Below are 22,639 nucleotides of genomic sequence, written 5' to 3' on the forward strand. Positions count from 1 at the left end.
ACGGTAGAGGCAGAAGAGGGAGGAATGGCGATGATGCCTAACTGGCTGTGGGGTAGTGAGGACGGAACCTAGGCTGATCCCTCTGGTCCTTTCTGATGCTGCTGGCTCTTCTGGTCTGAGGGTTATATGTAGGCATATGGGTTTCTTCTGAAGGGTGAGGGTAGGGGGTCAGCTGTATCAGAGCCCAGTTCCCCCAGTGCTGATCCCCTCTCACAGTGGAATGGCCATCCAACTATTTGACTCTTGCTCTCACCACCATCCTCTTCCACATGAACCAATTCTTTTCGGCATGCTTTGAGGGCCACCGAGAATTGTGATGACATGAGGTGTCCCCAACTTCTTTGCAGGCGCATAATAATAATGAATAGCATCACTTATTCGGCATCTACTCTATGCCAAGAATTATGTTGGTTGCTTCATATTGGTTGTTTTCTTATTTAATTATCATACAAGCCTGCCAAGAGGTAACAATCCATATTTTATAAATGAGGAAACTAAGAATCAGATAAGTGGCCAGGCGCAGTGGCACATGCCTGTAATCCCAGCACTTTGAGAGGCTGATGCAAATGGATCACCTGAGGTCAGGAGTTTGAGACCAGCCTGACCAACATGGTGAAACCCTGTCTCTACTAAATACAAAAAGTTAGCTGGGTGTGGTGGCACATGCCTGTAATCCCAGCTACTTGGGAGGCTGAGGCAGGAGAATCGCTTGAATCTGGGAGGTGGAGGTTGCAGTGAGCCAAGATCACGCCATTGCACTCCAGCCTGGGCAACAAGAGTGAAACTCCATCCCAAACAACAAGAACAACAACATCAACAACAGCAAAGCATCAGATAAGTTTTGTGGTTTACCCAGCATTACATAGTAAGAAAGTAATAGAGACAGGTTAGAAATTCAGATCTGACCTCAACATGATAGCCTCTTAATTATTCTATTTTACCTAAAGTCACTTCCTTTTATGATGGTACCTGTTTAACACGTTACCTCCCTAAGTTAATGCAGCTGCCATCTACTGAGGAGTTTTAGTGCCATGATCCATCAGTCCACTGACTGATGATGGAGATTTCCAGCTGAGACAGACAGGCAGTTGGAGGAAAACTACCCCTAGACCCGCCCCCTACATCAGCATAGGCAGTGCTTATGTTCAAAAACGTACTTTGGATCTGCTACCTACTAGAAAAATCCAGATCTGTGCAGATCACGGTTCCACCCTCTCATCAGCAGCATTTCTCAACTTTCTGACCCCAGGACCCACTAATCATTTACAGCTTGTTGATGGTTATTTGAACTCAGGGTCAAGGTGAACATCCCTAGTTACACAAGGAAAATGTATAAAGGTTTTGTTTAATTAATTGCGTGTGTCTCAGAAAGTCTGTATAAAATTCTCCACGGTGGAAGATCATAGCAAGGGATGGTTTAACAAAATGAAGGCATTCATTGCAGCACTGCTTTTGATCACAGTGCAGTATTCGTGTGCTGTGAGTCCCACTGACTGCAATGCTATTGAGCCGGAGGCCGAGAAAGCTCTGGATCTGATCAATAAAAGACGACGGGATGGCTACCTTTTCCAATTGCTGCGGGTTGCTGATGCCCATTTGGACGGAGTGGTGAGGAATGGCCAATGGCAGAGTTCAGTTGGGAGACTATGCACCAGGGGTGAATGTGACTCTACCCTCTACGCTTACTGCTTTGCACAATGGATGGCTTTGGTCAGAGTTTTCTGTTTGGCTTCTGTGGCTGCTCTAAATTGTTCTTTTTTCCTTCAAACTAACGTTTATTATTAGTATGCCCTTAACTATGATTTAATTTGTGAGTACGTATAAGCATTTATGCTGAGCCCAGTTACATGCTAAGTACTGCCAGAGAAACATTGGAATAAACTATGGGCCTTGGCCTCCAGGAAATAATAATAGGCTGGCACATACAGGCAAACTGTATAAGTTAGGATAAACTCAAGAGAAGGAAAAGTTTTCTCAACCCTCCTAAGGCTCCTGACTGAGCCTGAAATAAAACTGGTAGACGATTAACAGAAGAAAATATACAAATTTATTTAACCCAAGGTTTACCTGACACAGAAGTTTTCATAAATGAAGACCCAGATATCCAGGGAAACTGCCCACTTGCATACTTAGAATTGATGAGGAGTGTACCGAATGCAGAAGTAAGATGGGACAAAAGGCTGTGATCTAAGAGCCATAGACTGAAGGAAGGACCCCGCAAGTTCTGTCTGTTTGAATTCTCCTTGACCTCTCTGTGTGCCATTTCTTGACCCCAAGTATGGAGCAGGATCCCTCTGGTATGCAGATCTGAGCACCTACTATCAAACAGAGTAGGTCAGAGAATTTCTTTATGGCCAGCTCCTACAAAGAAAGACCCAGGGGGAAGGCTAGATTCACATTTTAGAATTTATGGATGCTTTCGGGGAGAGGGCTTCCATCTTCTGTGATTTGCCCTGGAGAAGAGAAATTTTAGTTCCTATGGCTTGCCTTGGGGGAGAAAGCAGAGTAGAAGAACAAGGGGCAGGAGAAGGTCAGACAGGTCTTGCCCTTCCCATTTCCTTCCGTTCAAAGGACTCAGCATAACAAAGTACCATACTTTGAGGTATCATGTTTTGAGTCCCAACAATAGCCAACTGATAAAAGGAGTGGTAAATGTACCGGAGCAGTTTAATGAGGGGAGATTTAGTGAGACTGGATGGGAGGAGGCTTCCTCTGTGTAATAATGTGTGGGTAGGATTTGAACAGGTCTGTGAAAGGTGTTCCTGGTGAATTCCTGGCATCACCACTTCTAGGAGGGTAGGGAATCAGGAGGAAGGGTGTTAGGAAGCCACTGAATATAAGCAGGGGGGTTCCAGAAGTTCCACGTGGGCTCTGGAGCAGCCATCAGGTGGGAGCAGAGCCTGTGGGCTTGTCTTGAGGTGAAGCAAGCTTACTGTCTTCACTTAGATTACATGCCTGCCTAAACTGGACTCTAGGAGCTCATAGAGATTACAGAGAGGCATGAAGCCTCCCTCTAAGCACCCCAAATAACCTACTCTTCCTCTGATGGAAAAACTGAAATTAGCGAGGCCAGACAAGGAGTACTGCAGAGGACAATTTACCCTTCAGAAAGTATCACAGAAGGAGGCACAGCGGGTTGCAGAGAACAGGTGTGCAGGAATTTAGGATTCAACCAGTAATTCAGTGACCATTAGTCCCATGCCAGGCTCGTCATCACATGTTAGGGCACAGGATGCCTCCACACAGAGCTACCACTGAGAGCTAGCATAGAGAGTGAGTGGGTGGAGAGAGGACCTGGTCTGCCTGGGGAAACTGAGGCAAAAGATGGGGACATGAACTAGAAAGCTATTTATGTATTCAGGAATGAAAGAATGAGGATGAGACTCGGGTAGTGGGAGGCAGGGCAATGAGACTGAAGAACAGACATGAGACACATTTACAAGAAAGGCTATTCAGAGCCTAGTGACTGGATAGCAAAAGCAAGGACAAGGGAGACATCTCGTAGGTTTACACGTTTTACCCCAGAGGCTAAGGCAATATGTAATTAGTGGTGCCACTGACAAAGACGAGGGAAGTGGAGAGGCAGCTGGTTTGCAAGGGAAGAGAGAGGATTTAGCTTTGGGCACAGTGACATCAAGGCAGAAAATCCATGTTCAGGAATAGACCTGGGCAGGAGGACACAACTCCAAGGACAGATTGGAGGCCCTGATGAGGCCGTCATCGCCTAAACTTCTAGGCGTGTATAGGTGATGACACCTCCACTAACCCACCGCTGCCATTTAGTGATAGCTTCTTAAAGTTTATGGGCAGAAGACACATCAGGACCACTCAAAAAGAAAATTTGGAAGTAATTTATTGAAGCTATTTATTGGAATCAATAGATGAAATGACACAAAGGTAGGCATCTGCAAAGACAGGGAGAGGAACAGGAATTCTGTAAAACTAACACCATCATCTAAATTAATTTACCATAGACTGGCCCCGTTCATACAGGAATTTCTATTTGGAGAAAGTTGATCTGAGAATCGATTACATGCCCTTGGAAAACAGGGGTGTCTACAAAAACCCACCCTGGCTTAGACTATTTAAGGGATAAAAGGAAAAAGAGTCTCAGCCATTTTAAGATAATTGATGGTTTGTAAAGTTTTCAATGCTTAGTTATTTAAAGAAAATTTAATTAAAATATATCTAGGAAGAATAAAGTTTGCTAACATGTTCAAAAAACTTTACCAAAAAAAAAAAAAAAAAGAAAGAAAGAAATATATGACCTTAATTAAAAAAAAAAAAAAAAACCCACTAGGCTTCCACATGCTACTCACATGTTGCTTTTGGCATTCCTCAGGAAACTGCAACTGTATATTACTTAGCCTTAGATGTGCAAGAATCTAACTGCTGGGTCCTATCCAGGAAACACGGGAATGACTGTGAGCCAGCTGGTTCCAGACGTCCATCTGATATAGTAAGTAAACAGGTTACCTTCACTTTGCTCTTATCATTCTTATTTTCCATCTACTCTGTTCACTCAGGGCAGCCAATACCTGGGCTAACACAGCAGAAGAGAAAGGGCAGCTTTTGCCTTGAGATTCATGAAGATGATGTTGACCTTGAGCAATACTCTTGAGAGTCTTTCCTGGGAACCCAGTTCAACACGACTCAGCAGGGCTGTGGTCCCATGAAAGAGCATGACCAGCTGTGAGTCCTTGGGCATTCATCTAATAACATCCCTCCACTTCGGTGTTTTTTGACTGCAAAGTAAGAAGTGGGTTTAGGAATTCAGACTCTCAGGGCTTTCCACTCTTGACAGTCTATAGGTATGAGAATCTGTGAACTTGTGATTGTGTCCTATGAACAATGGTCCTGTTTTCAGGAATGACCAAACAGATAACTTGCAGTGAGGAGGTGGGTATTGTTCAGCATCTAGGACATACGCTGAGGAATAAGATCTGGCTTTGCATGTGGGAGGTGGGTATTCAAATGCCAGGCTCTCTGACACAGGGGTAGAACATGAAAATGAATAAGCACAGATTCAAGATCTCATTTCCAGAAAATGAGAGGTTCACACTCCTGGGAGTTTCACCACTTTTTCCCTTGAAAATGTTTGGGGTATGGTCATGATACTTTAAATAGTTTCTCGCTGGTTCTCATGAGGATTTTGAGTGCCAACAGGATGCAGCACACAGACACTGACTATGAAAATGCAGGTTTTGAGACAAGCTCTGACGAAGGAAATGCGTTTTAAGTGAACAGTAGGAGGATGCTGCATCACCTTTTTGCTCTTTCATATCCAACCTGAGGAAGGCAGGATGCAGTGACTCAGCAAGCCCTCAAGAGTCTCTTTCTTACAGGTGATCGGACAATGTAAGGTAATAGCTCTAAGACATTCCCATGAATCTCAGGATCTCAGAGTGATTGACTTTAACTGCACCACAAGTTCTGGTACGGTAATCTGCTAAATTGCTAATTAATTCTTGATTAATACAAATTCAATCATACAGTGGTATTTGTATCATCTATGTACATATATATTCATATATATATTAATATGTATTCATATGTATTCACGTACATCTATGATGTACATGAAAGAAAAGCCCTCATAGACTCCATTATTATTCATTCTCCAGAGAATAGAAGAGAGACAAGTTTCCCCTGATCCTGGTACACCTTCCTTTAAAGAAATTCAATACATAAAAATAGAGATTTATGAGAGGTAGGTTAGCATCATTATACACGCAGGCTCTGGAGCGTCAGACTTGCTTTAGCTTGAGTCATCATCTGCCAGTTGTATAATCTTGGGAGGAAGTAAAGACTTGAGACTATGAAGTAAAGATTATGATACTTTCTATTTAAGACAAAATAATTGAGGCTCAAAAAGGTTAAAGACTTGGCCTTGAGAACAAAGCCAAGATATTGTGAATACATGCCACTATCCAAAGAGTATTAACTCTAAATTCCATATCCTTTTAATTATTTTCAAAAAGAATTATCACAGAATTCCTTTTAAAAATAGCAAATCCAAATATGATGTTATATACAAAAAAGCAAGCTACTTCCACAGGTGGTTGCATTGAAGAAAGGATGAGCTGTATCTTCTCCTCTCTCTGGGCAAAACTCTATGTTAAAGCTCCCTCTTCCTCCTTGGCAACAACAGGAAGAACTTATTAAAATATTAGTGGCCTGGCGTAGTGGCTCACACCTATATTCCCAGCACTTTGGGAGACTGAGGCCTGAGGGTTGCTTGAGCCTAGGAGTTTGAGACTGCCTGGGCAATGTGGCACGACCCCATCTCTATTATTTAAAATACTTGTATATATGTTAGCACTTTATCAATGGTACTGGTGAAGGCATCATGAGTAGGGGTCACAACATAGACATGAGGATCAGAAAGACTGGAAGGAAGAATCAGTAGTTTAATTCTGTTGCTGAATGGCTGATTGATCTTAAAGCAGTTACTTAGCTCTTCCAAGCCTCAATTTGCCCATCTGTAAAATGAAAGTTATTGTGATTCTTGCCACCATTAACATTTACAGCCCTTAACTGTGACACTGCCATCTTCTTTCTCCAGTCTCTTCAGCACTGGCCAACACCAAAGACAGCCCCGTCCTCTTAGATTTCTTTGAGGATACCGAGCCCTACAGAAAACAAGCCAACGAAGCCCTTGAGAAGTACAAAGAGGAGAATGATGACTTCGCCTCTTTCAGAGTGGACAGAATCGAGAGAGTTGCAAGAGCGGTGAGTCTCCACGAAGGTTCATCTGGAGTATGAGGGCCCAGACTCCAACCCGGCAGCAGGAACTGAACAACACACCCTCTCCACCTGCCTCAGTTGACCAGCTGCCTTTTAATTTGCCATCTTTGGGACCATAAAACTCAGGGAGCAGGTATAAAAAAAATACCAAAAATTGGCTTCCTGAAACACTTTTATTTTTTGAAGGATGGGTAGGGCAGTGGACATCTGACAGAGAGGAGGGAAAATCTAAAGAAGAAACAGGGAAAGACAAGAGCATATGAGGGTTGTGTCATTATAAATTATCTAATACTAACCGTCTTGTACTACGATGGAAAACTGAGGTTCAGAGAAATGGCCTCACCACACCCAGTAATGTGCCTAAAATTAGATGGTTCCCTGCTCTCTCCACAAGGACCCAAGTGCTCTTGCCCAGAGCTGTCTTGTAGAACAACGGGTTGACATTTGCTATGCATTCAGAAAATGCAACGTTAAATAGATTGTGTTGCATACAAGTAAGGAAATGAGTACCATGCAGGTGCTCAAAGAATGTTTGCAACCCATGTGCACTGGAAAGAGTTTCAAGACACAATGGTAAGAAAAAGGCAGGTTATAGAACAGTACTTAGACTATGAGGCCATTTATATGAAATATTCAGATCTACCTGTGTATGTGTAACACATCTAGGAAAACATTCAAAGAGGAAACACATCAATTGAATGAGAATGAAAACTCTGAGAAGTTGGAGTACAGGAGGGGTGATTTTTCATACTCTACTTCATCATGTATTTATTATTTGAAACTTTTCAGTGAAACGGTATTCACCTTATCACTTAGGTGATACAGAAACCATTTAAAAAATGAAATGTGTTGGTGATTTTGAATTCTCATACTGCCTTATAAAATATTGAATGGTAGGTATCTACTGCTTTTTTTTTTCCTTTTTCTTTGTCTGGTCTTGAAACTATTTTGATCCCATCTGTTCTAGAGAGGAGGGGAAGGAACCGGTTACTACGTGGACTTCTCTGTGCGGAACTGTTCCAGGAACCATTTCCCCAGACACCCTAATGTGAGTATAAGAAATGTCTGTGATCGTTGACTAGTGTCACACAGAAAAAAGAAAGAGAAGAAGCAGAAGAAGAAGGAGAAGGAGGAGGAAGAAATGTCTACGAAATACAAAGTATTATCTGGGAAGCACAGTACCTGCCAGGCACTCTTCTAAGTGCTTTACACATAGGATAACCTGTTTTTGTTTTGTTTTGTTTTTGAGAGGGAGTTTCGCTCTTGTTGCCCAGGCTGGAGTGCAATGGCACGATCTCGGTTCACTGCAACCTCCACCTGCCGGGTTCAAGTGATTCTCCTGCCTCAGCCTCCCAAGTAATTGGGTTACAGCCATGCTCCACCCTACCCAGCTAATTTTTGTATTATTAGTAGAGATGGGGTTTCAACATGCTGATCCTGACCTCGGGTGATTTGCCCGCCTTAGCCTCCCAAAGTGCTGGGATTACAGGTGTGAGCCACTATGCCCAGCCTATGATAACTTATTAAGCCTCACACTACCATATGAGATAGATACTATTTTTATACCAAATTAGCAGATAGGGAAACTGAGGCACACAGCACATAAGCAAATCATAAGAATATGATTTTAAAATATACATGATATATACCTAAACTTAAAACTAAGTTTCTTAACCCGTTAGGATTAAAGGCTTAGTTAAAACTATAGCAACTTGTACTAAGACCCTACACCTAGTGGTTTTATTAATTCCACATCATTGACACTCACAGGAATCCCACTTGACAAATTGAGAAGGTAACTGAAGCTCAGCAAAGTAAAGGTCTTGCCAATGCTCACAACCAAACTGAGATTAAAACTTAGTTATTCTCATACAAAGTCCAGCGGGATTTTTTCCTCTAATCATTTACAAATAGAGCCCATGTACCTGCAGGAAGACATTATTAATACTACCTGGCACTTGCCTGGCACTTTCATGGTGACCTACAGTTAAAGAAACATCTCCACATCTATTATTGCCACGTCAGAGCCTCATGAAAACCCTGCTGACAAGGAAAAGCAAGTATCTGCCTCCATTTCCTTGTGACAAGGGGACCTAAAATTAAAACCACTTACCTAAGGGCACTCAGCTAGAGAGTGTTAGGAAATGGAATTTTAACTATGATGTCAAGTCCAGGATTTTTCTGAGGTTTAACAACACATTTTCCCGGGTCAAAAGGGAGAAACCATCCATTAGTACCTTTTCTAGCTGTTCTAATATCCAAACTGAACCAGGTCTAGAGTCCTTCTTAGTGGCCACCAGCACCAGAAAAGACACCTCCCTCACCTATGCCTATGGCCAACAAACCCTTCATGATCTTGGTGTGGATAATGTAAACCCAGAGCTGAAGCATCAGAGCTGAAGAAGAGGCTCGGGGATAAGTGTTTTACAGCATCCTCTCATTTAATTAAGTCCTCCCACAACCTGTGAGTACATAGTATTATCTCCATTTTACAATGGCTGACTTTCAGAAATTTTTTGTAACTTTCCCAAACTCACACAACTAGGAAACGGAGAAGCCAGGATGAACATAGGTCTCTCTGATTCCCAAACTGTACTCAGAACCTCAATGCTTAACAGTTTCTTCCAGCAGACAGCCATCCTCTTGTCCTAGTCAATCTTTCACAGCTGGGTTTAGGGGCCTCTAGAGCACAGGAGCGCCAGGCAGTTGTAGTCCTTGTACTTAGGTTGGAGCCAGCAGACACCTGCCTTGACAATGTCCATGAAAACCCATCTTTATGCTAATCAGATTCCCTCCTGTCCAGCACTTTCCTCCAAGGGACCAGCTGAAGTTGTAAAAATCTCTCTATGACACTGTTCCTCATTCTCCTAGGCACAAGCAACTCATAGCTTCAGTGCAGAAGGGTTGGCCTAAAGGCAAGGCAGCAATGATGTGGTTTTCCTCACCACCACCCATGGGGAAGCCCAGTGCTGGCGCCTGCTCATGAAAGAAACCACAGCAAGTTGAATGATATACCCTTTACCACCGGCACTTTCCCCTAAGTTTGATGAGGAAAGATTGCTGAAAAATTGGTGTGGATAGCTGATCATATTACCCTGATTTTTCTCAAGCACTTCTTCCTTTTCTGAATGTCTGGAAGCTAACTCTGGTTGTTCACCTTCACACCACCTGGCACATACACTAACAGGTTCCTCATTCCTTTGTAGGTCTTCGGATTCTGCAGAGCAGATTTGTTCTATGATGTAGAAGCCTTGGACTTGGAAAGTCCAAAAGACCTAGTTGTAAATTGCGAAGTCTTCGACCCTCAGGTGTGTTGTCTAAGCAGACTTTGTCATGGCAGTGCCAGATTAAGTGACATATGTACACAAACAGTGTTGTTGGTTCCTAAAGCTCTGTATATGGATGTGTGTGTGTGTGTGTGTGTGTGTGTGTGTGTGTGTGTGAGAGAGAGAGAGAGAGAGAGACAAACAGACAGACAGACAGTCAGACAGGAAAGAAAGAACATATAGAGAGTACCCCACAACTGCGGAAAGGAGTGCAATTGCCAGATTACACAAAAAGTATGAAAACTTTTCCAATAATTGGAGAGGGGTAACAACTGGCAGAAAAGTAAAATCATGTCCAATTCAACCAACCTTGAATGAATTTGAAAATGCTCCTTGTAGCAGGACTCCAGTGCTGAGACTTAGTCATTCTTAAGCTTATTTTATTGGGCACAGAATCTAAGGGGAATAAATTAGCCTCAAATTTATTATGTAAATGCATATAAAATGAGATGCAAAACCATATTTTGCATCTGTCTCAGAAATCTTTGTTCTATTTTTTACATGAGTACAAAGATTTGCTTCATGAAATTTTTCATATCGGAAACAAAACTGAAAATAATCCAAACATTTATATCCCAAGTTAAAAAAAAAAAAGAAAAAGAAACAAAAGGCCAGGATTCTCACCATGAACATGGCTCTGTAAGCTATTTTTAAAAATTAAGCTGTGAACTAGGAGGAGAGGGAAGAGGTCAAGTGTTCAGCTTTTTGAGTAAGGGATGTTGATACCATCAAGCCTCAGTTAAAAATATCAGTTATAAGGCCAGTTTTCTAGTGTTGGTCTACAGATGGGTGCCAGGCCATAATATTGTTTCACCACTCTGTGTAGGGAAAATAAGAAAGATAAGAATAATAAAGTTTTTTATATCTAACATTCATCCATCTAAAGGACAATCCTTTATTCTGATATTGTGTTTTTGGATCTTTTTTTTTTTAATCAAAATTTCATTCCAAGCCGGGTATGGTGGCTCATGCCTGTAATCCCAGCACTTTGGGAGGCTGAGATGGGTGAATCACTTGAGGCCAGGGGTTCAACATGGTAAAATCCCGTCTCTACTAAAAATACAAAAATTAGGTGGGCATGGTGGCTTTGGCCTGTAGTCCCAGCTACTTGGGAGGCTGAGGCAGGAGAATCGCTTGAACCTGAGAAGTAGAGGTTACAGTGAGCCAAGATTGCGCCACCGCACTCCAGCCTGCATGACCAAGCGAGACTCAGTCTCAAAAAAAATCATTTCTTTTGTGAAACAATGATAGTGGTAAATGATAGTTGTTTATATTTTAAATATCAACTGGGCTAGATAACAATTTGAGATCCTTTTTTGTAATACTTTTAAAACTGATTTGTGGAATCTATGATCTGGGAGCCATTGGTATAAATCAAGTCAAGTGTCTAACACCTTCTTTTATGTTACATGATGATAGGCACTTTTCTGTGTTCTTTTCCAGGAAAATGGAAACATTGGCGGTGTACCACCTCATTTGGGATGTCCCTTCCAACAGGGTGGGCACGAGCATTCTCTTCCTAACAAGTCTCCATTTAAGCCCCATGGGCCCAGAGATCAACATCATCCCCACAAGCCACACGAACATGGATGCCCACCCCCTCCAGATGAAAAAGATCACTCAGACAGACCCCCACTTCAACAAGGTGCTCCTCTGGGGCCCATGCCCTGCTCAAGATGTCATCATGCCACTTTTGGCACAAATAGGACCCAAAGACATCCTCATAATCATAATTCCAGTGACCTCCAATCCCATGGACACCGTCCCCATGCACACCACCCTCATGAACATGGTACCCATAGACAGCATCCTCACAGACACCACCCCCACGCACACCATCCTCATGAAAATGGTACCCATAGACGGCATCCCTATGGACACCACCCCCATGGACACCATCCCCACTACCATGAATTCCAAGACTATGGACCCTGTGACCCACCACCCCATAGCCAAGGTCACCATCGCCATGGCCACGGCCCACCACCTGGGCACTCAAGAAGACAAGGTCCATGTAAAGGACACTGTCCCTTCCATTCCAGACAAACTGGATCTGTGTACCGACTCCCTCCTCTAAGGAAAGGTGAGGTGCTGCCACTTCCTGAAGCCAATTTTCCCAGCTTCCCACCACCGCCCCACAACCACCCTCCAAAGCCAGACATTCAGCCCTTTCCTGAATCACCCTCTGAATCATGTCCAGGGAAGTTCAACAGTGAGTTTCCACAAGTTTCCACATTTTTTGCACATACAGTTCCAAAATAAAATGTGATTCCTTTGAAGAGGAAAATGAATAATACTTTGAATTGGAATCATAAAGAAAATGACCAGTAATTGTGAAAATTACAGTTATCTCAACTTACTTACATACTGAGGATGCAGCAAAATGGGAATGGGAAAGGAGATGGCCTGAGAAGAGAGACCAAATGGAAAGAAGAGGAAAGAGCTCAGTGCTGCCAATTAGCAGTTAATTCTGTCACTCACCACTACATCACTTGAGGCAAATCTATGTCACTCAGATCTCCTTCTTTACTGGACTTAACTCTAATTCCAGAGATTCTCTTACTGCTTGGGCTATACCTGGGCATATCAATAAAGCATGATACTGAAACTATTATTATTATTTATTTTGTTTTATTTTATTTGTTAAGTTCCAGGGAACATGTGCAGGATGTACAGGTTTGCTATATAAGTAAATGTGTGCCATGGTGGTTTGCTGCACCTATCAACCCATCACCTAAGTATTAAGCCTGCCATGCTTCTTTTTCTGAATGCTCTCTCATTTCCCATTCTCCCCCTATTTATTATTATTAAACTGATTTAAATTCTCTCCTAGTGATTATTTCTAGGTATCTAAATTTTCTTTTGGAAAAAAATAAGTTCTAAATTCAATCATGAAGCAAACAAACCTCTGGCTTTAAATTGCAAAGAAGTTTGCTAGCATGAATCATGACCATAAATTTAAGTGTATAAGAAATGTCACTTTATGCTTAGAACTTAATTTCTATTTGAGGATGCTACCCTACTGGCTTAGTGGGAAATTTAACCCCAGTCCTTTTTGGAGTCCCCTTGTCCTGCCCTGCTACTTTCCACATAAAGTTGGGACACAGTTCTAGAATCTCACATGGTGCCAAGCGGTCCAGGAGGTAGGAAGCAGGGTAGTGACTATCCCTCAGCAGGGGTGACTGTTGGAGCAATGATCATCATCATGAGCAATAGCCATCATGCTGGGGGACAGTCACGACCCTGTTCACATCACTCTTTGAGTCTGATTTATCTGCTACTTCTGTATGCAGGAATGTCTGTACACCAGCAATGGACATGACTGCCAAGGTATGGAATATGGCTACTCTCTCCCTGGGATCTTGCTGTCTTCCTGGCTGCATGCCCAGAAAGCAGGGCAGAGGTCTCCTCTGCCTCAGAAACCTCTTACCCCACTCTTCTTCTTGTATGTTCTCCCCCAGCTAAGGACTCTCTTTCTAGTCTCGGGTAAGTTCACTTTATTTATTTTTAGGGCCAGAAGACTATTTTTCCACATTGTACCCCTCTTTCTTTTTCCTTCTTAAGTCAGGAATCAATCATTTGAAACAAACTAAAAGAATTCAGATTCTTGAGACTCTGTCTCAAAAAAAAAAAAAAAAAAAGAACTCAGATTCTGTCTATTTTCCAACTACAATAGTGACATCAGAGCAGGAAATCCACGTTCAGGAATAGACGTGGGCGAGAACACAACTACAAGGACAGATTGGAGGCCCTGATGAGGCCGTCATCAACAACCTCTAGGCATGTCCCTTCAACACCTCCACCAAACCACCACTGCCACTTAGTGATGGCTTCTTAAAGCTCAAGAGCGGAAGAAACATCATGACCACATAAAAAGATTTGGATTGAAGCTATTTATTGGAATCAATAGATGAAATGACACAAAGGTAGGGCATCTGCAAAAATGTGGAGAGCAGTGAGAATTCTGTGTAAGATATAAAGGTAGACATTACCTTTATTAAAAAAATAAGAATTGGGAGGCCGAGGTGGGCAGATCATGAGGTCACGGGATCAAGACCATCCTGACCAACATGGTGAAACCCTGTCTCTTCCAAAGGGCACAAAAATTAGCTGGGTGTGGTGGCATATGCCTGTAATCCCAGCTACTTGGGAGGCTGAGGCACAAGAATCACTTGAACCCAGAGGCTGGAGGTTGCAGTGAGCCAAGATCACACCACTGCACTCCAGCCTGGCAACAGAATGAGACTCTGTCTCAAAACAAAACAAAACAAAGCAAAAAACCCAACACCCAAAGCTGAAATTCTAATTAAACTATATCCAGGAAACACTGGAATGACTGTGAACCAGCTGATTCCAGATGTCCATCTGATATGCTAAGTAAACGGGGCAACCTTCACCCTGTGCTATTCATTGTTACTTTCCATCTACTTTGTTCACTCAGGGCAGCCAATGCCTGAGCTAACACAGCAGAAAAGAAAGGGCAGCTTTTGCCTTGAGATTCATAAAGACGTCGTTGACTTTGAGTAATATTCGTGAGAGTCATTGCTGCTGTGGTCTCATGAAAGAGCATGAGCAGCTGTGAGTCCTTGGGCAAATCACCTAATAACATCCCTTCACATCAGTGTTTTTGATTGTAAAATAAGAAGTGAGGTTTGGAGTTCATGCACTCTAAGGCCTTCCGCTCCTGACCATCGATGACTATAAGAATTTTTGAACTTGTAATTGTGTCCTGTGAACACTGATCTTGTTTTCAGGAATGGCCAAAGAGATATGTTGTGACATATGAGGGGACATGTGAGGACTCGGGTCTGCTTCTGTGCCTTGCACATACACTGAGGAAGAGGGTTTTGTTGTGCACGTGGGAGGTGGGTACTCAAATGCCAGGCTCTCTGACACAGGTGGAGAACACGAAGATGAATGAGCAAACATTCAAGACTTCAGTTCCAGAAAATGAGAGGTTCACACTCTCAGGAGTTCCACCACTTTTTCCCTTGAAACTGTTAGGGATATGGTCACGAAGCTTTAAATAGTTTCTTGCTAGTTCTCCTGAGGATTTTTGGTGCCAACAGGATGCAGCACACAGACACTAAGAAAATGCAGGTTTTGAGATAAGCATTGATGCAGGAAACTCCCAATGCATTTTAAATGGACAGTAGAAAGATGATGCTTCTTTTTGCTCTCTCATGTCCGACCTGAGGAAGGCAGGACGCAATGACTCAGCAAGCCCTCAAGAGCCTCTTTCTTACAGGTGATCAGACAGTGTAAGGTAATAGCTACAAGACATTCCCATGAATCTCAGGATCTCAGAGTGATTGACTTTAACTACACCACATATTCTGGTATGGTAATCTGTTAAATTCTTAATTATTTCTTGATTAATATAAATTCAATCATACAGTGGTATTCAACCCCCATAATGCCATGATGTACATGAATAAAAAGGGACCCTGCCCTCATGTACTCCATTATTCACTCTTCAGAGAAGAGAAGGGAGACAGGTTCCCCTGGTACTGGTACACCTTCCTCTAAAGAAATTCAAGATATAAAAATAGAGATTTACAATAGGTAGGAGAACATTATTACAGAGACGTGGGCTTGGATCATACTCGCTTTAGTTTGAATCTGAACCTCATCACTTAAAAGTTGCGTAAGATTGGCCGGGCGGGTGGCTCACGCCTATAATCCCAGCACTTTGGGAGGCGAGGCAGGTGGATCACGAGGTCAAGAGATCGAGACCATCCTGGTCAACAAGGTGAAACCTTGTCTCTACTAAAAATACAAAAATTAGCTGGGCATGGTGGTGCGCGCCTGTAGTCCCAGCTACTCGGGAGGCTGAGGCAGGAGAATTGCTTGAACCCAGGAGGCGGAGGTTGCGGTGAGCCGAGATCGCGCCATTGCACTCCAGCCTGGGTAACAAGAGCGAAACTCTGTCTCAAAAAAAAAAAAAAAAAAGTTGTGTAAGATTATACAAGAAGGCAGTTACTTAAATTTTTTAACCCTTTTTCACATGTAAAATGAGGTTAGTAACAGCATTAGCTTTCAGGATTCTTGTTAGAATTGAATAAGATGCCCTATGTAGCAGACTTCCCAGGTTATTCTTAGCACTTAATAAGTATTGACTTCTATGTTTAAATGCCATGAATTACTCTACAGTTTACAAAGCAATGATACCTGTTATCTCATTTAATCTCCCAACAAGGCAACAAAATATGATACTGTCAGCTTAAGAGAGAAAATACTTATGACTGGAAGAGGTTTAATGACTTGTCCTCAGGAACACAGCCAAGGTGTGATGAAGATATGACTCTGTACCAACAGTGTTGACACTAAATTACATGCTCTTTTTATTTAAAAAAAAAAAAAACTTTTTAAAAAAAGATTTATCACAGAATCTTTCAATGGCAAATTTCACTATGATTCTGTACAAAAATTCAATAGGTAAGCTACTGCTGCAGGAGGTTGTTTTAAAGAAAGGTTCTGTATCTTCTCAACTCTCTGGGCAAAACTTTATATTAATGATGCCTCCTCCTCCTTGACAAACACAGAAGGACTTCTTTAATATTAGCACTTGATGAGTGGCAGTGGTGGAGGCATCATGAGTAGGGGTTACAACTGAGACTTGGCATCACAGGAAAGGAAGGAAGGATCAGCAGTTCAGCTCTGTTGCTGGTTGCCTGATTCATCTTGAAGAAGTCGTTTACATTCCCAACCCTCGATTTGTCCACCTATAAAATGAAAGTTATTGTCCTTCCTTCCATTGAGCCCCCATTGCCATTTTCCAGCCTTAACTGTGACACTGCCATCTTCTTTCTCTAGTCTATTCAGCATTGGCCAATGCCAAGGATAGTCCCATCCTCTTAGATTTCCTCAAGGTGGACTCAAGGATACCAAGCGCTACAGAAAACAAGCCAACTAAGCCCTTGAGAATGATGACTTTCCCTCTTTCAGAGTGGACCAAGTCTAGTGAGTTGCAAGAGTGTTGAGTCTCCACTAATATCCAGCTGGAGTCTGAGGGCCCAGGCTACAACCTGACAGAAGAAACTGAACAACCTCCCCTCTCCAGCTGCTTCACTGGACCAGCTGCCTGTTAATCTGAGCCCCTTCCCCACCATTGTGGCATTTGGAGGAATCAGAGTCAGGCAGCAGATACAGTTCTCCTGGAAGAACTGCTCTCATGCAAGTTTTTAAAATATTTTGGAGGGTGTGGGAGAAGGGTATATCTGTTAGAGAGGAAGGAAAATCCAAAGAAGAAACAGAGAAAGACAAGAGCATACGAGGGTTGTGTCATTACAAATCATTCAATATTAACCTCCTTGCACTGCGATAGAAGACTGAGGCTCAGAGAATCTATGAGTGGTGTGGCTGGAACTAGACAGTTCCCTGCTCACTCTGTGAGGACTCAAGTGATCCCACCCAAAGTTGTTTTCAGAGCAGCTAGCTGATGTTTGTCATGCATTCTGAAAATGTAACATTAAATCGATTGTGGTACATACAAGGAAAGAAAGAAAGACATTGAAGTTGCTCAAAGAATTTTTGAACTCATGTGCATTCAAAAGAGTTTTAAGACATATTGTTATGGGAAAGGTTACAGAACAATATTTAGAAAGGAGTGCAACTGCTAATATTACACCAAAAGTATAAAAACTTTTCCAAGAATTGGGGAGAAATAAGATTTGGAACAAAAGTAAAATCATGTCCAAGTCAGTCAACCTTGAATGAATTTGAAAATACTCCTTGTAGTCAGGACTCTCAGTGCTGAGACTTAGTCATTCCTAGCTTTTATTATTAGGCACAGAATCTAAGGGGAATAAATTAGCCTCAAATTTATTATATAAATGTATATAAAATAAGATGCAAAGCTATATTTTACATCTGTCCCAGAAATCTTAGTTCTATTTTTTACACGAGTACAAAGATTTACTTCATGGAATTTTTTAAATCAGAAACAAAACTGAAAATAATTCAAATATTTATGTTCCAAGTTAAAGAAAGAAAGAGAAAAGAAAGAAAGAAAGAAAGAAAAAGGAAGAGCAGGAAAGTCACTATGAGCATGGCTCCATAGATTTTTAAACATTATAATTTGAATAAGGAGGAGATGGAAGAGGTTAAGTGTTCAGCCTTGGAGAGTAATGGTATCAACATCCTCAGACCTCTGTCGAGAACATTAATTATAAATTACTAGAGTTTTCCAGTTTTCCAGTATTGGTCTACAGATGGTTGAAATCACATAGTATACTTTCACCACTCTGTTTTGAAATGGAAAAAAGAAGGATGAAAATATTTTTGTATCTAACATTTATTCCATCCAAGGACTATTTTTACTCTCATGTGGTGCTTCTGAAGTTTCTATGGTTTTCTTTATCTTTGTTATCAAAGTATCACTCATTTTGTGAAAGAATGATCGTGGCAGATGATAGTTGCTTATACTTTATCAATTGGGCTAGATAACAATTTTAGAATCTTTTTTATCCTACTTTTCAAATTCATTTGTGGAATCCAAAATCTGAGTGGCATTGGTCTAAATCCAATGTCTAACTTCTCTTAGAAGTTGAATGTCCAGCTTCTCTTTGTGTGTTACATGATAATATTTATTTTTCTGTCCTTTATCAGACATATACAATCATCAATTATGTGCAACCCCATTTGGCCTATCCCCTCCATCCTGGTGGGTAGGCATGAACATTCTCCTACTGCCAACCCTCCATTTAAGCCCTAAGAATTCAGTGATCATCATCATCCTGACAAGCCACATAAACATAAATGCCCACTTTCAGCAAATGAAAAAGATGACTCAGACATTAACCACTTCAAGGAGGGGTTCCTCCACTATTGCCCCTCAGGGTCCAGACATAACCATCCCTTCTAGCATGATTGGAACTCAAAGTTACTCTCATAATCATAATTCCAGTGAGCCTCATCTTCATGATCATCATCCCCATGGACACCATCTCCAAGGAAACTCACTGTTCCCATGTACAACACCACCATGGCCATGATTTCTGTGACGATGGACCCTGTAACCCACCACCCTGTAGTCAAGGTCCCCAAGGTCACCATCACAATGACCATGGCCCACCACCTGGGCATTCAGAAGCACAAAGTCAAGGTAAAGGACACTATTCCTTCTATTGCAGACACACTGGATCTGTGTATCAACTCCCTCCTGTAAGGAAAGGTAGGTGCCACCTCTTCCTGAAGCCAATATTCCCAGATTCCCATTGTCACCCCACAACAACCCTCTAAAGCCAGACATTGAGCCCTCCCTCAGTCAGCCGCTGAATCATGTCCAGGGAAGTTCAAGAGTGAGTTTCCAGAAGGTATTCAAGGTTTTTGAATATACATTTCCAAAATAAAATGTGATTTTTTGTGGGGAAAAATGAATAATAGTATGAATTAGAATCATAAATTAAATGCCCAGCACTCATGAAAATCACAATTCCTTTCAGCTTACTTACATACTCAGGATGCAGCAAAATATGGATAGGGGAGGCGATGGCCTGAGAAAATAGATCAAATGGAAAGGAGAAGAAAGAACTCAGCACTGCCAACTAGTAGTTAATTCTGCCACTTGCCACTACATCACTTTAGGAAATCTACGCCCCTCAGAATTTCCTTCTTTCCTGGACTTAATGCTAATTCTAGCGTATCCGTTACTGCTTGGGCTATAAGTGGGCATAGCAAGAAATTATAGTATCTAAACTATTATTGTTGTTATTAAAGTGACCTAAATTCTCTCCTAGTGATTGTTTCTAGTCATCCAAATTTCCTTTAGGAAAAATAAGTTAAATTCAATCATGAAGCAAACAAAACTCTGGGTATAAACTGCAAAGAAGTTTGCTGACATGAATCATGACCATAAATTCAGGTGCACAAGACATGTCACTTCATGTTCAGAACAAATTAATTTCTATCTGAGGCTGCCATCCTATTGGGCTAATAGGAAATTTAACCCCAGTACTTCTTGGAGTCCCTTTGCCCTGCCCTGCTACTTTCCACGGAAAGTTGGGCCACAGTTCTAGAATCCCACACAGTTGCCAAGCTGTTCAGGTGGTGGAACAAGGAGGTCAGATCCTTGATCACTGGTCCAACAGTTGCCCCTGCTGAGGGATAGTTACAACCCTGTCCACATCACTCTTTGAGTCCAGTTTATCTGCTACTTCTGTTACAAACTGTAAATACAGAAGTGTCTGTACAATAGCAATGGACATGACTGCCAAGGTATGTCATATGGCTACTGTCTCCCCAGAACCTTGCTGCCTTCCCGGCTGCACGTTCAGAAAGCAGGACAGAGGTGTCCTCTGCCTCAGAGATCCCTTACCCCACGCTGCTTCTTATATCTTCTCCCTCAGCTAAGGACTCTCCCTGTAGTCTTAGGTAAGTTCACTTTATATATTTTTAAGGGCCAAGAGACTCTTTTTTCATAATGTAATCTTTCTTTTTCCTTCTCAAGTCAGGGCTTGATCATTTGTAGGTTTACACGTTTTACCCCAGAGGCTAAGGCAATATGTAATTAGTGGTGCCACTGACAAAGACGAGGGAAGTGGAGAGGCAGCTGGTTTGTAAGAGAAGAGAGAGGATTTAGCTTTGGACAAGGTGACATCAAAGCAGAAAATCCATATTCAGGAATAAACCTGGGCGAGGACACAACTCCAAGGACAGATTGGAGGCCCTGATGAGGCCGTCATCGCCTAAACTTCAAGGCGTGTCCCTTCAACACCTCCACCAAACCACCACTGCCACTTAGTGATGGCTTCTTAAAGCTCAAGAGTGGAAGAAACATCATGACCACATAAAAAGAAGATTTGGAAATAAGTAATTGAAGCTATTTATTGGAATCAATAGATAAAATGACCCAAAGGTAGGACATCTGCAAAGATGTGGAGAGCAGTGAGAATTCTGTGTAAGATATAAAGGTAGGCCAGGCACGGTGGCTCACGCCTGTAATCCCAGCACTTTGGGAGGCCGAGGCGGGTGGATCACGAGGTCAAAAGATCGAGACCATCCTGGTCAACATGGTGAAACCCCGTCTCTACTAAAAATACAAAAAATTAGCTGGGCATGGTGGCACATGCCTGTAATCCCAGCTACTCAGGAGGCTGAGGCAGGAGAATTGCCTGAACCCAGGAGGCGGAGGTTGCGGTGAGCCGAGATCGTGCCATTGCACTCCAGCCTGGGTAACAAGAGCGAAACTCCGTCTCAAAAAAAAAAGATACAAAGGTAGATATTACTTCTATTTTAAAAAAAAAAAAAAACCTCCTTCTCACCTAACGCCGCCAACATGGTGTTCAGGCGCTTCACGGAGGTTGGCCGGGTGGCCTACGTCTCCTTTGGACCTCATGTCGGAAAACCGGTCGCGATTGTAGATGTTATTGATCAGAACAGGGCTTTGGTTGATGGACCTTGCACTCAGGTGAGGAGACAGGCCATGCCTTTCGAGTGCATGCAGCTCACTGATTTCACCCTCAAGTTTTCCACACAGTGCCCACCAGAAGTATGTCCAGCAAGCCTGGCAGAAGGCTGACATCAATACGAAATGGGCAGCCACTCGATGGGCCAAGAAGATTGAAGCCAGAGAAAGGAAAGCCAAGATGACAGGTTTTGATCGTTTTAAAGTTATGAAGGCAAAGGAAATGAACAAAATAATCAAGAATGAAGTTAAGAAGCTTCAAAAGGCAGCTCTCCTGAAAGTTTCTCCCAAAAAAGCACCTGCTGCTAAGGGTGCTGCTGCAGCTGCTGCTAAAGTTCCATCAAAAAAGATGACGGCCGCAGGCAAGAAGGCCCAGCCCAGAACGTTCCTGCCCAGAAAGCCACAGGCCAGAAGGTAGTGCCTGCTCCTGAAGCTCAGAAGGGTCAAAAAGCTCCAGCCAGAAAGCACCTGCTCCAAAGGTATCTGGCGAGAAAGCATAAGAGGCAATTATACAAAATAATAAAGGTTCTTTTTGACCAAAAAAAAAAAAAAAAACTTCTGGACTGCCATGTGCTACTCACATATTGCTTTTGGCATTTTTCCGGAAACTACAGCTGTGTCGTATTAGTCAGGGTTCTTCAGAGGGACAGAACTAATAGGATATATATATATATAAAGGAGAGTTTATCTAATATTAACTTACATGATCACAAGTTCGCACAATAGGCTGTCTGCAAGCTTAAGGAGCAAGGTGAGCCAGTTTGAGTCTCAAAACTGAAGAACTTGGAGTCCGATGTTTGAGGTCAGAAGCATCCAGTCCAGGGGGAAGATGCAGGCTGGGAGGCTAGGCCAGTCTCGCCTTTTCATGTTTTTCTGCCTGCTTTATATTCGCTGGCAGCTGATTAGATGGTGCCCACCAGATTAATGGTGGGTCTGCCTTCCCCAGTCCACTGACTCAAATGTTAATCTCCTTTGGCAAAACCCTCACAGACATACCCAGGATCAATTTACATCCTTCAATCCAGTCAAGTTCACACTCAGTATTAACCATCACCTGTGTACTATTTACTCTTAGATGTGCAAGAATCTGACTGTTCGGTCCTATCTAGGAAACACTGGAATGACTGTGAGCCAGCTGTTTCCAGATGTCCACTGATAT

General features: G+C 42.3%; 1 protein-coding gene and 1 pseudogene across 1 annotated transcript; both read left to right on the top strand.

Moving 5' to 3' along the window:
• Nucleotides 1–1,348: 1,348 nt before the first annotated feature.
• HRG (histidine rich glycoprotein) lies at nt 1,349–12,685 on the top strand. Its single transcript, XM_012470835.3, has 7 exons — nt 1,349–1,608; nt 4,343–4,459; nt 5,346–5,436; nt 6,566–6,732; nt 7,715–7,795; nt 9,954–10,055; nt 11,517–12,685. The coding sequence occupies exons 1-7, from the start codon at nt 1,426–1,428 to the stop codon at nt 12,333–12,335; spliced, it is 1,560 nt and encodes a 519-aa protein (XP_012326258.2). The 5' UTR covers nt 1,349–1,425; the 3' UTR covers nt 12,336–12,685.
• Nucleotides 12,686–21,351: 8,666 nt separating this feature from the next.
• LOC105729888 (large ribosomal subunit protein eL14-like) lies at nt 21,352–22,011 on the top strand (annotated as a pseudogene).
• The last annotated feature ends 628 nt before the right edge of the window (nt 22,012–22,639 follow it).

This window comes from Aotus nancymaae, unplaced genomic scaffold (assembly GCF_030222135.1).
Source record: "Aotus nancymaae isolate 86718 unplaced genomic scaffold, 86718_ANA_hifiasm-v0.15.2.pri h1tg000067l, whole genome shotgun sequence".
Classification (NCBI taxonomy): domain Eukaryota; kingdom Metazoa; phylum Chordata; class Mammalia; order Primates; family Aotidae; genus Aotus; species Aotus nancymaae.